The sequence below is a fragment of the Cyprinodon tularosa genome, unplaced genomic scaffold (assembly GCF_016077235.1).
Source record: "Cyprinodon tularosa strain WSP-4 unplaced genomic scaffold, ASM1607723v1 ctg415, whole genome shotgun sequence".
NCBI classification, from domain to species: Eukaryota; Metazoa; Chordata; class Actinopteri; order Cyprinodontiformes; family Cyprinodontidae; genus Cyprinodon; species Cyprinodon tularosa.
This window is the reverse complement of record NW_024039136.1, coordinates 364,741-381,336: the sequence shown is the minus strand read 5'-3', so window position 1 is coordinate 381,336 and position 16,596 is coordinate 364,741. Positions and strand designations below refer to the sequence as shown.

At 39.7% G+C, this 16,596-nt stretch overlaps 1 protein-coding gene across 2 annotated transcripts in view; it reads right to left on the bottom strand.

Moving 5' to 3' along the window:
- Positions 1-4,269, bottom strand: part of plod2 (procollagen-lysine, 2-oxoglutarate 5-dioxygenase 2) — a 48,254-nt gene extending 43,985 nt beyond the window's left edge. For both annotated transcript variants that reach the window (XM_038298786.1, XM_038298787.1), the window contains exon 1: positions 3,865-4,269. In XM_038298786.1, coding sequence (XP_038154714.1) covers positions 3,865-3,967 — 103 coding nt within the window. In that variant the 5' untranslated portion in view covers positions 3,968-4,269. The remainder of the gene's footprint in view (positions 1-3,864) is intronic.
- Positions 4,270-16,596: the final 12,327 nt, after the last annotated feature.

Genomic DNA, 16,596 nt, shown 5'->3' with positions numbered 1-16,596 from the left:
CAGAAGACTTCTTCGAGGAGTTTCCCCAGAGGTTTCCGTGTGGATAATCCCCTGTTGTTCTCTGTGTTGAGCTGGAAGCTCAGATCCAACTTAGCCTTGCTAAGCTCACAGCTAGAAGCTTAGCCCCACATGATCTCAGAGTACCAGCCATCCTCCGTTCCCCGCGCATACCCCAGTGAACCAGCCCCGGACTGAACTGTTCCTGCATATTTACTACGTGCTTGTGTTACAATAAACTCTTTGGACTTTTTACCAACGTTCTCCGTGTGTGTTCTGCATCTTGGGCTTTACTCTCTTAGACCCCATCATGACAGTTTTCAATATAAATCAGCTCTGGACTTTGGATTTTGTTTTTTGTTTTACTTTTTTGCTCAAATCTGCAAGAAACCTCCTCAGCTTCCATCTGTGCACTTGGGTCCTCTAAAAACCACACAACTAGACAGCATTTGCTTCACATAAATCAACAAATATGGTGCTAGTGAATCAACAAACACATGCATTTATCGACCTAGGTAGATACAATAAAAAATATGTATATAGATATTATATCGTCCCAAAATATTGGCCGACCGATGTATCAATCTGTCTCAAAATATCTAGAAAAATACAGTTTGACATCTGTGTTATGGTAAAATACTCAGTATTGGAATCATGCACAAAACTTTGCAGGGTCTCTGCCTCACAACATAAAACCTATATGTTAAATTTAGTACTTTGTCACAAGTGTTGTTCAAACAGTAAGACTTAAGTGAAAGGCCCCTTTCAGATGGTTGTACAGCATCAGTCTGCATGCCCACATTTTTGTAACTTTCCAAAGCTCACCAAACTAACAGCCATGAGCACTGTTCCCAGCTAGGCTCTACATTCCTGCATATTCCACTGCCTCCTTTCATTGTTGAATCCTGGTGTATCTCTGAGATTCTATCACAGAAGGGTACAACTGGTGAAGAGATTGAGGAAAGCAATCACAATGTGGTGAGCTTTAGGATCTACTTAAAAATGTATGTATGTGGTGAGGAGAAAAAAATAAATTATTTTATATAACTTCTGATACGGGCATTGTTGGAGGGAATGCTGTAGGCCACCCACTGCCCAAAAACGACCAGTTGTTAAAACTACTTATGTTACAGCTGAAGTGATCTCAAGTTATTCAAACCAGGCAAACTTTTAAAGGGGTCACACAGTTCATTACTGCTCTAAGCGGCCTGATCTCAGCAAAAGGAATGTTTTAGAGTCTGTATACAATGGCTAATTATAACTCAGTTATTAAATTATTTGACAATGATCGAATTTATCAATTAATCACAGTGAATTAAATTCATTGTTTCAGCCCTGTCTATACGAGTAAAGGGTTGGTTATACTACGGAGGGACATGAGGATGAAAAATACCGGGGATCCAGGTGGAAAAAGGGTCCCAGCTTTTTCACGCACCTCGCTCTTCTAGCTGGTCCAACTTCACAAGCTGTTTTCCACAATAATGATCATATAAACAAAACAAGCCGGTAAAGTACCAAACAGGAAATACAAATAGTGTAGAGTGGATGTAGACAATTTTGGAGAGGTGCAGCAGAGTGTCTGCAGCAGGGGAAGGAGCACATTTGCATTCACTGCGATATACACCCAGACGACCTGGTTTCTGAGTATAAATCAGCCTTAAGTCCTATGGTGCTGTGCGGGAATACTTAATGTATGCTCCAATTGCAAGTTCCCTCAAAAAAATAATAAGTCAATTTAATCTATAATTGTATACTATAGAAAACTTAAGAAATGAGCTATACTGCAGGCATTTTGCTATGTGTTTGTCCATCCATCTCCTGCTTAGACCTTGTCAGGGTCGTGGTGGGGTCTGTGCCTATCTCTGGCAGTCTACGGGCGAGAGGGCGGGTGCACCCTGGACAGGTTGTCAGTCTGTCGCAGAACGGCACAAAGACACACAACCATGCACACACACACCTAAAAACAACTTTTAGAGATGCCAATTAACCAAACATTCATGTTTTTGGACTGTGGAAGGAAGCCAGGGTACCCAGAGGGAACCCACGCATGCACAGGGAGAACATGCAAACTCCATGCAGAAAGACTGGGCCTGGAATCAAACCCTTAACCTTCTTGCTGCGAGGCAACAGTGCTACCCACTGTCCACCGTGCAGCCCGCTGTATGTCTGTAACCTTGTACTTACAATTTATTAACAGATGCTTAATAAATAGGTAATGTGAGAGAGTAAGTCAATTCTAAGTTGAGGTTATTTAAAGTTATTATCTCTAATGTGTACTAAGTAATTTTGTAGACAAGCATATAAACAATCACAGGAAATATCAACAGATAAAAGAGCAGATGACATATTTTAGCTAATTTAAGTTTTTTAATATGTCCCAAGCGGATTTTTTAAAAGTTTGCCAGTTTTACAAACAAAAACGCTTCTCTATTCCTATACGCTTAAGTAAAATTTGGTTAAGGCTAAGGGGTGCATCTACCATAAAAGATGCTGTTGTCCAGAGCTTTTCCAGAGCTTGAAAATCTCTGGAAATTATCCCTGTGGACCAAGACAGGCACCATCTGCAGATGTAATTGAAGCCTATTAAAATGGAACATGTTCAGAAAACAGGGACTATGTGTTTTGTTTAAAAGAATATAGTATAGATATTAAGTCTTTACAAATAGTATTGAATGCAATAGCTATAACTTTTTTGTTTTTTTTTAGTTGTTTTAAATAGCTCAAATCTTCTAAAATGGTGTGACAATCGGAGAACCTGTTAGCTTTTGAGGGGTTTCAGAACTTTTTTTATTTATTCTGTCTTCTTAAAATTCACCCTAATCTGTAGTCTGTGCACAACAGATAAAAAGCTATTCAGGATAATTTGCTCACACAATCTCATCTCAAAAAGCAAAAGTAACCCATTATACGCCCTTGATTAAAAACTGAAGAGTATAAAAAGTGCTAAGAGAATTTAAACAAATAGCACAAGAATGAGTATTGGTAAAATTAACAGAGATATTGCAACTGTGGCTGAAGGGTGACTGGCTTAGGCCCAAATCAGATCTGTTAAGGAAGCTATGAAATCTTAGTCCACTCATGACATGAAGATTCTGGTGTGTCATTTATCATTTTAACTTGCAAACCCCATGCAGGAAGGGCAAAGAGTTATTGTCCCAGTCTATCTATTTTAGTGTTTTCAGACTAAAGATAAATATTATACATTCTAGCCTTTAAAATTTTACAAGACCTCTGTGTGAGTGTGATGGGATTTAAGTGTAATTTGGTGTAATTCACCAGCAACCATGGAAAGTATTATCAGTCAGGTCCATAAAAGTCAGACTCAGGGATTTAGCAGCCCATTTTCAAAAAGAGGAGGTGTTTTTCTCAACACAAATACGCACATATCTATTTTTAAACTTAATATCTTTTTGGATAGATGAACAATAGCCTATATTTTTTGTTTGTTTGTTTGTTTGTTTCACACTCGAAGCTTTTATGTTCTGCATAAATACTGTTAAACTGTCCAGTATAATGCTTAAAGAAAGAAAAAAACATCAAAGACCCTCTACTCCAATTAGCTGTCTCTTGCACTAAAACTTTTACAGCCTCCCAACTGTAACATAAAAGCTGAGCGAAGCCAAAAAACATAAAACGACACGAGACAGCGACAAACCACACAGTCGTGTAATTATCACGCTGCATATACATGTTTGTGTATGTAAGCAACCTGCGCATCACAAGCTGCAGTTACATCTTTTTAATATATATAAGTAATAATTTAAGCATAAACCAAGATTTATCTGTCTGACGGTTCCATGCAAATATTAACACACTTTAAGAGCAGAATTAAATAAATAAGGGCACAAAAAGTGAACAATGTCTTACCTTTAGAAATAGGCGGGGGGGTTTGAGGCGCATTATCTGAGAGAACAGAACTTCCAAACTTTACGCAGCATGATAAAACTATACAGAACCTGAGGTACTCCATGGCTCTCGCCTGGGGTGGTACTGGTCAGAGTGACCGACGGGATTCTAATGTCTTGCTCGTAAAGACCGGCCCCTGAGGGGTCTTACTGTAAGCTCTCGCGATGTTAGAATAATTAAAACTGATATTAGAGCGTTTTCTAGGCGAGGAGACCTGCAGCAACTAGATACAACTTTCATCAGCAACAAAGAGTGGTTGTATATAAGGAGCACAATTCAGAGAAATTAGAGCTCAGCAGGCGTGGCTCCCTAATTGCTGCAGCAGCCACTTATGTTTCCGTAGCAGCAGTGTTTGAGGAAAGGACGTGGAGGGAGGAGAGAGTGAGGATAACGGTCCTCCACATGGACACGGGGACGTCCTGCGTGAAAGTGCGACTAAACACAGCTGTGTTTGTGCCCCACACCCACTAGCTGTTAAATATCTCCCCTATGGTTCCCTACCCTTAAGCGTCAAACTGACCATTAGCTCCACACACAGCTCATTCTGAGGGATTCGTGGAAAACTTGCATATTCAGAAGTGTTCAAAGTACTCTTTCTAAAGTATTAGTGTTAAATACAAACTTAAAAGTACAGATTGAAGTCCTGTATTCTTGCCAAAATAAATAGGTTCTACATTATACAAAAGTCAAATAAGGATTTTCCCTAAATTATACAAATAACTTTTTAAAACTATATACGTTGAAAAAACAACAGCAATCCTACGCAAACAAATTAGGGAAGTTTTCTTGCCTTGTTAGAGAAAACATACAAAATGCTGACTGGGTCTAATTTGTTCTAAATTTAAATTTCAGGTAGGATAATATAGATTTAACTGAACTAAAGTTTGCATGAACAGCTGAATATGTTATAGAACTCTGTTATTTACAACATAAAACTTTTTTGAAAAGTGGCTTATCTCTTCTAGACTGAGAAAATAAGCCTCCTCAGAAACTGGTTCACAAGGTACTTAGAAATTACATACGTATGGGCGTGGGGGTCCTGAAGTAGCTGGGATTGGCTGCGGTGGGCTCTTCGATAGTTTGGCTGCCTGATCTGGTATCATAAGGGTGGGTGTCCAGTTTATGGAATGGTTTCATGGAGTCCTGGTGGAGGTGTCACTCCTGGGGATGGGTCTGGAGTGTTTTTTGGAGCTAGACTTGTGCTACACTTGGGTTTTTCTTCCTTGAGTGGCACCCAGTCCCAGCCCCTGTCTTGAGAGCTCAGGCTGCCTGCCCCTTACGGCTGATTTATACTCAGAAACCAAGTCGTCTCATGTCTGTCGCAGTGAATTCAAATGCACCTCTCCAAAACTGTAGGAGACCACAGACAGGAGGCCTCTGATTTGTCAAATCTACATCCGCTCCACACTATGTGTATTTCCTGTTTAGTACCTTACCAGCTTGTTTTGTTTGTATGACCGTCATTGTGGGAAACAACTCGTGAAGTTGGAACAGCCAGAAGAGTGAGGTGCAGGAGAACGCTGGGACTCTTTTTCCACCTGGATCCTCGCTCTTTTTTGCCCTCATGTCCCTCCATTATCGCACAAGCATGCCCCCACTTCCTCACCGCCTCGGCCGTATCTAGACCCACAGCTAGTTCATGATTGTCCCTCTTGCCTTGTTGCGCAGAATAACATAGCACAGACCATGCTTCAATGTTGGGCATGAATCAAAAATATCTTTGACAAGCTCACTGCAACACACTGCTGGGAGTATAACCAGCCCTTTACCGCATTGGAGAGCTGGTAGTCTATTACTGGGACCTGGTTCTTCCTAGGGGGATTGGCCCCTACACATAGGAGGATAGTGTATTTATGTGTTTATGTTTTGTTTCTGCTCCAGTGTATGTTTCAGTTGAGTGTTTGCATTTGTCTGTACGGGTGGGATTGTGTGAATGGGACTGGATGCATGTGAAAATGTCAAGCAGGTTGTGCTTGGCTCCCCTCCTACCTACTGGAATAGGTAGGCTCCAAGCATGAAAGGAACAGTCTCCTCCCCCTTCTTAGACTCCCTGCCGGTTAGGGGTACCTGTATCTGCTGGCATGGCGATGGCTCTCATGGTAAAGGATTGGGTACTATATGGGCGCTGTCTCATTCCTGTTGGCTGTCAGGCCGGGCTTTGGCCTCCTGGCCATGTGGGGTCTCGGATTGTGGGGGTGATATGCCTCTCAGACACCTGTACTCTCATCCAATTCAATTTTGAGCATGACCGGTTGCCGGCAGACCTTGCTGGCTTGCTGCTGCTGCCCTGAGAGTCTTAGCCCTTTGCAGTCTCTGTCCCCTTAATTCTTATCCCCTCTCCCTTTCTTGCCTTCCTTTTCACCTCCATGTCTGTTGCATACAATTTTATCCCCCAAATCATTTTTTGTAAAATTTCATATATAATTACCAAACAGAATCTAATGGCAACAACCATTAGATTGCTTGTGAAAGCAAATCTATTGGACTAGTAACTAGCAATTAGACATTGATTGATCGATTGATTCCCAGATTGCCAGGCAAAACAGGACAGACACACATAAAAGACAAGCTCATTTATTCAAATTGTTTACTAAAACAGTGTTATAACAGGTATGCATATAAAGTCAATCAGATAGCTGTAGTTGATCAAAAATGCTCCTGCCCACTTCATCTCTAAAACTGAGAAAGTGGAGCTCATCACTCTAGTTCCAAATCCTTGGTCCCATGCCTGGTCTCTGTGTCTTATCAAATAAAATGTAAAATACGTATATATAAAAAAAGAAATAAAATAATATAAAAATAATATTCTAATAATTTGTTGCCTAAGGTGGCTGCAGTTTGGAGTAGCTCTGCTAGCTGGACCCTGATTATCTTGTTTAAAAGAACTTTAGTTTCTCCACTTGTGCATCAGTTTCTTTTTTCCGATGTTTTTCGATTCTGTTATTGAATGCTACTGGAAAGGTTTTACTGATATTTGTTCCTTTTAGATACTTCTTATGATGTGTAACCACAGCAACCAAAGCAAGTAGAATTTTTACATACAGGAGCAGGAAATGAACAACTCTAAACCTTAAATAATACATCAACTATTTCCGCAAGTACCAGCTGAGCTGAAAACGAGGTGCCCTTGATGCAGAGCATGAGCAAGGAGATGAGAGAGGAACAAGAAATATAAGCCATCTCTTCCATCAGTCATCATGGGCAATATGAGATTTTACGGAAACTATAAGAAGTCCAAGCCCTAGCAAGAACACAGCCAGAATATTGGCAATGCAGCATTACGCGTTTTACTGAAATGTTGCTGCAGGTTCATATCTGGGGCTCCGGCCAAGATATTCAACTGTAAGCAGTTGGTTTCCGACCATATTATTTGCCCATAGAGTTTACCAGTGTTTTGTTATAACCATTTGCATCCCGCCTTCTGCCGTTGCCAACACTGTATGTGAGGTAATCATCTTCATGGGAGAAAAAGTAGAGTAGGTGGAGGAGTGGTGGAGGAGCAAAAGTACCTCGGTGTTCACCTAGACAACAAACTAGACTGGAGACACAACTGTGAAGCTGTCTACAAGGAAGGACAGAGCAGATTGTACTGAAACAATGAATCTCTCTTTGGTATTAATAAAGTATTTTTGAATTGATTTACCTGAATAACTTAGCAATAAAGTACATTATAGACGTATTAGTGTATTAAATGACTATATCTCTAAGGTCTTGTTCAAGTCTACTATGCATGTCTAGAAGCAAGAATAAAGAGGTAGCATTTAGTTCTTTTGCTACACGTATGAGAACAAAGTCCAAAGAGACTACAAAAGTGCTGAAACCCCAATATGCTTTAAATCAAGGTTAAAAAATATTTGTTTGGAGTTGCCATTGCCAGTTCTTTTTAAAGAAAATTCAGAATGTTAGCATTATAAGTGCAGAGACTAGCTTTTCTTTGCCTACCTTTATTATGCCACTGCAGTGTAGAGTAACTTCTTTTATGTGCTCTCTTTAGCATTTTGAGTTGTCTTGTTATTGAATTTTGCTGTACAGGATAGTAGGTCTAAAGGACCAGACCTGGAAACCCTTGCTCTTGAAAGAGCATTGAGATATTAGCAGCAATAGCTCTGTACGTGGCCTGTAGGCTAGACTGTCATCTACTGGCCCAACTTATAGCAGTAGAAATATAGCTGCAAATTGTAATTTTGACCCAGGTAGGTTAGGGTTTCTGTCCATCTGAATTTGGTCTTACTCCCATGCATCACTTCATGCTGTGGCCTTTCAAATTATATTTACTTGCTGTCTTTTCAAAGGATCAATAATTGCAAGGTGGAGGTGTACAAAAACAGGGTGCTTGAACAATTGATTTTATTTTTCTATCACTGAACTTTGTTCTTAACCAGTAAATAGCTGAAACCAGTTAAGTATCATTATGGTGAATAGGCTAACTCTAAAAGAATCCTATGTCCCATCAGTGGTATTTGTAGATCAGGAAACTGCACAATGTTTTTTACACCGTTGTTACCCTATTAGGCATTTACTGTGGTAAAATGCAGGCATCCCCTCATTACATTTGGGAAATTCTTAATACAAAAAATTTAAAATGACAGGCAGTAAATGTGGCTTTCATTTACTGTCTGATTTAATCTGTGTCTCAGCTAAACTTCAAAACCTAATGCTTTATTTAGTTTGTTTCTCATTCTTTATTAATAGGAAAAGACCTACTGCATGCCCTGGTTTCCCTTTGTCACAAACTCTCTACAGGGCAATTGTGATGACTGACAGGAGTTTGCTGTTTTCTTATTGCTGTAATGACATCAGCAGGTAATGGTGTGAATGCAGATTTACAAGATTAAGATTTGTGTGTTTTATTTTACATTCATGAAAATAGTTTTGTTTTCATTGAAATCAAATAATAAATAAAAAGTAGATAGCAGACTTTAAAATAGGGTTGCCCCGTAAGCTGTAACCATTGCTTTTTTGACAATGAATGGCAGACCTGATTACTTCCAGCATATGTAATGACATCATGGTTGTATGGATTTGAAAGGAGACGGAGTAGAAATTCAAGCCTTTTTATGAAGTAAATTACATGCTTCCAGTGAAGCCCTGATAAACCTTAAAAATTCAGAGCCGTGCCAGAAAGTCAATATGGAAAGCTTGACTTGGATGTCTGCCATTCTGTTTACTGCAGTTTAGCATGCAGCTGACATCAAATTGAGTACAGGCTGGCATTTTTATGGAAATTGGTGTGTCATGAGAAAATTACCACTTTGACGCTTGCTGTCTGTCTCCCTTGATGTAACACATGAGAAGGTCACTCTCTCTACTGTGGAACTCAAACACAAAGTAATAACAACAGATTACCCTTCATATTGGTTGTTGCTTGAAGGTAAAAGTCCTAAATTTTTCTGCTAAGGTAAGAGTGGAAAAATCTAATAAAAATATATCACTTTTCCTTAGTGGCTTCTCACAGCTAGCATAAAACAAAAAATAACATAATTGTGGTGCACACAGCGCTGCATTTTTTCAGGGTGTTTTGGTGACATATAATGTCTTGCTTCATTTCATTTCTTAATTCAATTCAATTCAATTCAGTTTATTTATATAGCGCCAAATTCACAACACATGTCATCTCAAGGCACTTTACAGTTCAACCAGATCATACAGTCAAATTGATACAAAGTTTTCTATCTAAGGAAAACCAGTTGATTGCATTGACTCATTGACTCAAATACAATCCCCCACACTAAGCATGCTTGTAGCGACAGTGGAGAGGAAAAACTCCCTTTTAACAGGAAGAAACCTCCAGCAGAACCAGGCTCAGTGTGAGCGGCCATCTGCCGAGGCCGAGCAACTAATTAGAAACTTACCCACCAACTAATTAGAAACTTTGAGGTAACCCTCATAAAACTGTTATTGTTATATCTTCTGTCATTGTCATTCTGAGTCAAATACCTAGAGTGCCTTGAAAAAGTGTCAATACTCCCTAAATTTTCCCACATAGGGCATTCTAATAGTGCAACTTCAATATGTTTAATTAATTTTTATGTGACATTGTAAAACACAGTGTAGATAACTTTTGAAGGGTGGGGCAATTGATTTATGATTTTCAAATTTGTGTAGTCTAAAAAACACGGCATGACTTCTCAATTTATGCTCCTTCACTCTGATACCTCTAAATAAAATCCAGTGCAATCAAAAGCCTGCAGATGTCATATAATAGAACCCACTTGTTATCGATTTACTATTGACATAAATGCTTATATGTATGGATCTCAAAGGTTTATTGGAAAATGTAGAATACTGCACAGCTTGAAACATTTTAGATGGACATGGTTGTACACTTAAAATGACAGATAGAGGATAGATACCAGATATAGGTAGAGATGACAGAAGACCCATTCTTTTCTTTGAAGTAGTAATTTCCCTCTGGGATTATTAAAGTATTTCTGATTCTGATTCTGATTAGCTGCAAAGACACTCAGCACAGGTAGGTACTACATCATTTCTAAACTTGTTTTCACATGTCTTGTTGCAACATTTTTAGACATATTATATGAACAAGCAGATGCGCTTTAAGGAAAATAACTATCACAACAGAATCATAATTGTTTGATTGTGTTAGAATGATTTCTAAACAAGCGTTTATTAAAAGTGAACGTGTGGCTGCAAGTCAGCTGGGGAGGGCTCACTGGATTCTCCGCAGAGACGTAAACTCAGGTCAGTGACTTTAGAACTCAGGAAACGATAATGAGCATGACAGTCACTGACCTGGTAAAGTTCAGTGTGTGCCCAGATGAAGGAGTGAAGTCCGGAGGAGTGGTTACTCCGTAGCTTGTGACGAAGCCGCTCCCAGAGTTCCAGGATATAAGTAGGAGCAGACAAATCCAGAGGGATAATCCAAGCCTGGATCAGAAGACAGGTCCAAGGTTGTTAACAGGCAGAATCCAAGTACCAGAAATAGATCAAGCAGAACAGGGGCAACCAAAACTCAGAAGTGGGGGCAGAAAAAGGTCTGGATCAGGCACTCAAAACACAACAGGGTACGCTAGAATAGTCTGACACTCGGCTCGAATAATGTGGCACCAATGGCTAGTAACAGGTAGCTTAAATAGAAGCAGGAACAGGTGTATCTCATCAGAGACAATGAACTCTGGGTGAAGCAAAACAGATGTAAGAATAGAGCCAAATCCAGCCATAGATGCAAAGATCATGACAGATTGCCTTTATTAAATCAAGACGGTATTCAGCATCCATGTCATGATTGCGGCCTGCCTAACCCTCGTCGGTTACTAATTATCATTCATCTTATCCACCTGTGCCTGCTGCTATATATATAGTTCATCCCAGCTATTGGGGCCAGATCATTGTATGTTTGTTTGTTCATTTGTTAGAGTTTTAGTTTCAGATCATGGCTGATTTCTAAAGTTCATGTGCTGTTTCTCAGAGGCCAGTGGTTACAGAGGGTTTTTTGTCTCGTCTTGGTGTTTCCTGATCATGTCCTGACTCTTGTCCGCTGAGTGTGCCCTGTTCCTGTTTAGGCTCATTGGAGGGAGCTAATTTAAAGTTCTGCCTGTCTGTATCTGAACGTGCCTGCCTGAACTCTCTGTTGGAGTCTTGGAATCCTGATCCTGCCTGAACTCTCTGTGGACTAAAGGGCTGGTTATACTTATAATTTTGACTTATCCCCAATATTGAAGCGTGGTCTGTGTTTTGTTATTCCACGCAATAACACAAAAGGGGAAGATCATGAAATAGCTGTGGGTCTAGATACTGCAGAGGCAGCAAGGAAATAGGGGCACGTTTGTCCGACAACGGAGAGACATCAGGGCGAAAAAGAGCAGGGATACGGTTGGAAAAAGGGTTCCAGCGTTCTCACGCACCACACTCTACTAGCTGGTCCAACTTCTTCTCGTCGTTTTCTGCAATAGCAGGCATGCAAACAAAACAAGCCGGTAAGGTACCAAACAGGAGATACGCATAGTGTGGAGCAGATGTAGATTTGACCAATCAGAGGCCTCTGGTCACCTACAATTTGGGAGAGGTGCAGCAGAGTGTCTGCGGAGACGTCTCTGTGTTCACTGCGACACCTACAGTACGCAGACGGCCTAGTTTTGAAGTTTAAATCAGCATTCATGGAACCAAGGCTGTGCCTGTTTCAGTTGTGATCGGAACCCCTGACCGGGCTATGGACTCCTGGATCTCAGAACTGTCCTGTTCTGATCTATTACCCTGACCTGGCTTGGACTCCTGCCTGTTCATCAAAGGTTGCTGCATCAGGGACACTTGTTTGGCAGTCCATCAGCTGGATCCTGCCTCACTCTTAGGAGTTGGACTGAACTGTTAAACCAGGTAATTGATTCACTTAGATAATCATCTTCCCTTAGATTATCGTGGTCACTTACCAGTGTTTCTCCCTCAACTAGAGTGCCAGTGATGGGTGGTGCCTCGCCTCCCCCCACATGTAGGTAGGCCACATAGATGTTATATCATGTGTTTATTTGACCTTCATCCATTTCTTGTTTTTGTGTATTGGTAGGTGTGTGTGTGTGTTTGTGTCTGTCTGGTTAATATAATGTGCATGTGCATTTGGGTGTAGATAACTGGATCAGTATAAGTGAATAAAAAAGTTATTTTGTTGGATGGATTTTTGTGAACAAGCTTCTTACCTGGAGATGGAAAGTTGTTAGGGTAGCCAGAATGATAAAAGGCCATCAACAAACTGCACTGAAGAGCACCAAAGGACAGATGAACTCTAACTGGCTAAGCCAATTTGATCATTTGTAGCACCCTAGTTTTGGTGTTACACATCATTAATATTGGTCTGATCCTATCGCATCCATGTAGGGAAAGAAGGGACATTCAGCATTACTTTCTGACCTTGTGTTTGGTTTAAGCCCACCATGGAAACAAATGAAAGCTTCTGTCAAAATTGGTTGCTAAAAAGACATAAACACCTTTGCAATAAAAAAAATCAGATATTTCTTGCTGTTCCAATAAAAACATATCCATTATGTGCTACATTTAATATTGTACTTGCAAAGCTAAAATTTCTAAGCCTTTAAATGGGAATGCATTTTCCAACAAACTGTTTTTGCACACCTCCACCTTGCAATTATAGAGTAAGTGGGTAGGTTGGTGGCAGTGAGACTGGCAGCAGCTTTAAATGTAGGGGTATAGGGAGTGTGGGCAAGGAAATTGTGTGTAATTGCACAAAAATGATCAGATACCTCATTTAAGAGGTGGCTGTGGTAAGTTGAAGTAGGAAGGAGTAAAAGATTTGGAGCTCCTGTGGACAACAAGGCAAAGCTGCAAATAATTATCTCCACCCTGTCCGGGTACCAGTGGATGCTGCAACACAACACTTGAACAAAAATTATTTGGAATAAAAAATAACACAATTAGATTTTTTTCTGTGTCAGAATTAATTATATCAACTTACTGTTTTACTTTACTACCGTAATTTTACCAGACAAGTCTTGCAGACTTCTCTGATGAAAAACATTAGTGATGTAGTTTCTTGACAACAGTGATGTACCCTCTGTTTTGGTGTTGTTGTGGAGACTGTGGATTTGCAACCACTCTTTATGTATAATTAGGCTTCAGTAGAGATGCAGACTGCAAAGACGATGCCCAATAATGAGCAATAAAGAAAAAAACATTTAAAACAACCTTTTTTTCTCCCGTGAATAGCTACAAATAATAAAACTAAAGTAAATGTTATCTCTGTGTGATTCAGACTGCTAAACAAGGCGGTGTATTTGTTGCAGAAGCAGTAAGGACAAACTTTGGATTTCAGTCTACTTTCCACCCTACTTTCAATTTGTTTTAGTGGTAAAACTGGATGGCTTTGCAATCATACTGGTGAGTCACATATCCTAGAAACCAGCTTTTTAAACCTTTTCTCAAGAACCCATAACTGCATGGATGGTGGAAGAACGGGCTGTACTTTTTCCCCAACTCTTTGATCATTTCACAGAAAGTTAAATTACCAGTCCAGATTGGTAGAAAGATTATCAGCAATTTACTTTACTTAGCTCATCCTCCTAAAAAAAATATATATATATATATATATTTGCGTCATGTCTGACTTAGATTAGACTTTTGTGGTCATACATTTGGGGATGTAAAGTATCTATTGACCTGGGGTGTGGCACAGAGGTGAACTAAAGGGCCTCTTAAGGGAACTTTACAACTTAGCCTTTATTTAAAGACCCAAGAACTTAACCTAGCAAAACATATACAATTCAATTTAGTTTTTTCATATAGCGCCAATTCACAACACATGTCAATTCAAGGTACTTTATAGAGACAATTCAACCAGATAATAGAGTCTGATTGTTTCAAAATTTTCCATCTAAGAAAAGCCAGCGGACTGCATCGACTCATTGACTCGACAGCAAATAAGCATGTAGCGACAATCCCTTTTAACAGCAAGAAATCTCCAGCAGAACCAGGCTCAGTGTGAGCGGCCTTCTGTCGACTGGGGTTCAAGGAGGCAGAAGCAGACATAGAGAAAGAAGCAGAGATACAAAAGGAAGACAAAGCCAGTGAATTAACCAACCATTGCAGAGCATATTGCCATCCTACATCATGGTCCATATTACATTGCCATGCATGGCTCTAGTAAAGAGGAAGTAGAGTTTGCAATTTAGCACTGACCACAGATCAGTGATGGAAGACAGTTTTAATTCATGTGTTGCAATCTGAGAGGATGTTCTTACATAACATGTCATCTAGTAATGGTGATGGTGCTTCCAGCCATGTCTACACACAAAAATATGAATGTATACAAAAATGTTGTTTGGAGCAGTCCAGCTGATATTTCTCTAGTTTGGTGACATGGCCAAACATGAACAGAACAGATAGAGCTACTCAGACAGGAAAAGCAGAGAGAACATAAAGTTAGGGGTTGAAATAACAAAAGGTGCAGAGTAGGAAAATAGAAAAAGAATGAAGTGGAATGAAAAAAGTGTTCCCTATGTCCTCCAGCAGTCAAAGCCTATAGGAGTATAACAATAGTGATAGCTAAAATGTAAAGTTTTAAGCCTAGCCTCTGCCTGAAACTGGTAGTTGGTTCCATGGTTACTATTGATCTATAACAATGTGGGGGTAGAGATCTGGTCCACCATTCATCAGCCAGAACAAAATCTGTTATTAAACAAAAGGTCAAAAGCTTCTTTCAAACACTGTTCATATTTTTTCAAGGGAGGAAGAGAATTATAATTCCTCAATAGCTGTCACGCTCTCTCTGGCCTCTGGTCTTTCCATGTTTTGACTGTCAACAAGGCTAATTAAATAAGGAGCATGGCTGAAAGAACAAGGATCCATTCACATGCTGCTAAAATAAGTTTCTACCTTAGGGTGGTTGGTTATAGATATTGTGAAAAGCTGTTTCATCAGCCAGAAGTTCAAAATGGAATTACTGCATCTAAAGACATCAGCTGAGTTGGTTTGGATATCTTATCAGTTTGTTCTTTTTTTTCCGTTGTCATTTGTCATTTTTTTGTCATATCCAACTGGTATTCATCTTGGTAGAAGTAGAACTCAATAAAATTACTCTCTTCCTTATACTAAGAAAATTGGTTCAGAAAAACTGAAATAGGTTCAGTGTTTGGCCTGGTTAATACCAATGACCCAATTGTATAACAAATGGGATGGGCTGGGATTTTGTTTAGTCTTTTGGCTCGCCACTTTTTTCCATGTAACCAAAAAATAGGACCTGAAGTGTTCTTTCCATACCAGCTTTTGACCAGTCCTTTCCACAACACACACAGCCAAATCCTGGAATCCTGAACCTGCCTCAACTCCCTTTGGACACATTGAACCCTGGATCTGCCTGTTCCAGTTCTGATCGGAACCCCTGACTGGGCTACGGACTCATGGATCTCAGAACTGCCCTGTTCTGATCTGTTTCCCTGGACTGGCTCTGACTCCTGCCTGTTCATTGGAGGCTGTCGCATCGGGGACACTCTTGAATAACAGTTTAATAACACTGCAGCAAAGAATAACTCCTCCTTATTATGTCTTTGGATAGCATGAAGTAACAGTGGGTTTTTATATTCATAGTCTGTCACTGAGTTTAAACAATGTGGTAGGATCGTTAACAGGTTGCCAGTTTTTTTTTTTTTTTATTATGTAATATACCTTTTCCCCAAATGTAATCACTATTTGGCAGATCAGTCAGACATCTCCCCATTCAAAATGCTCTGCTTTCTTTGAACAAGCAGTTATGAATGCCTTTGGCCTAGACAGAAAAAAACAACAACTAAAAGCCCCCCAAACAACAAGGAACCTTGGAAAACATGTTGAAACAAGAGCTGACTGCTCTGTCATGATTCTGATAGGCTCTGACTCAATTATTTTACTGTATATAACTAAATTCCTGAAACACTGTCTTCTTTCCTTTCATTTTAAGAATACATTTTAACTTTTTTTGTTGTTGTTGTATAGTTATTATTTCTCTTAACAGTTCTCTTAATTTTCTTCAACCATGAGTTAAACTGAAAGTGTCTGAGTTTTCAGAGATTCACAAGTCAACTTTTAGTTTTTTTGGTGTTAGTGTTTTGGAGCTCGCATCTGATTACAAAATTTAACTCTCCTTGTACAACATGTCTCTTTTCAAAACCATTGGCTTGTAGCTGGACAGCTGCAAATGCTTTTGAATCCATTTTTTATTTGATCGAGTTTTCATGCAAGTTTTGCATGAAG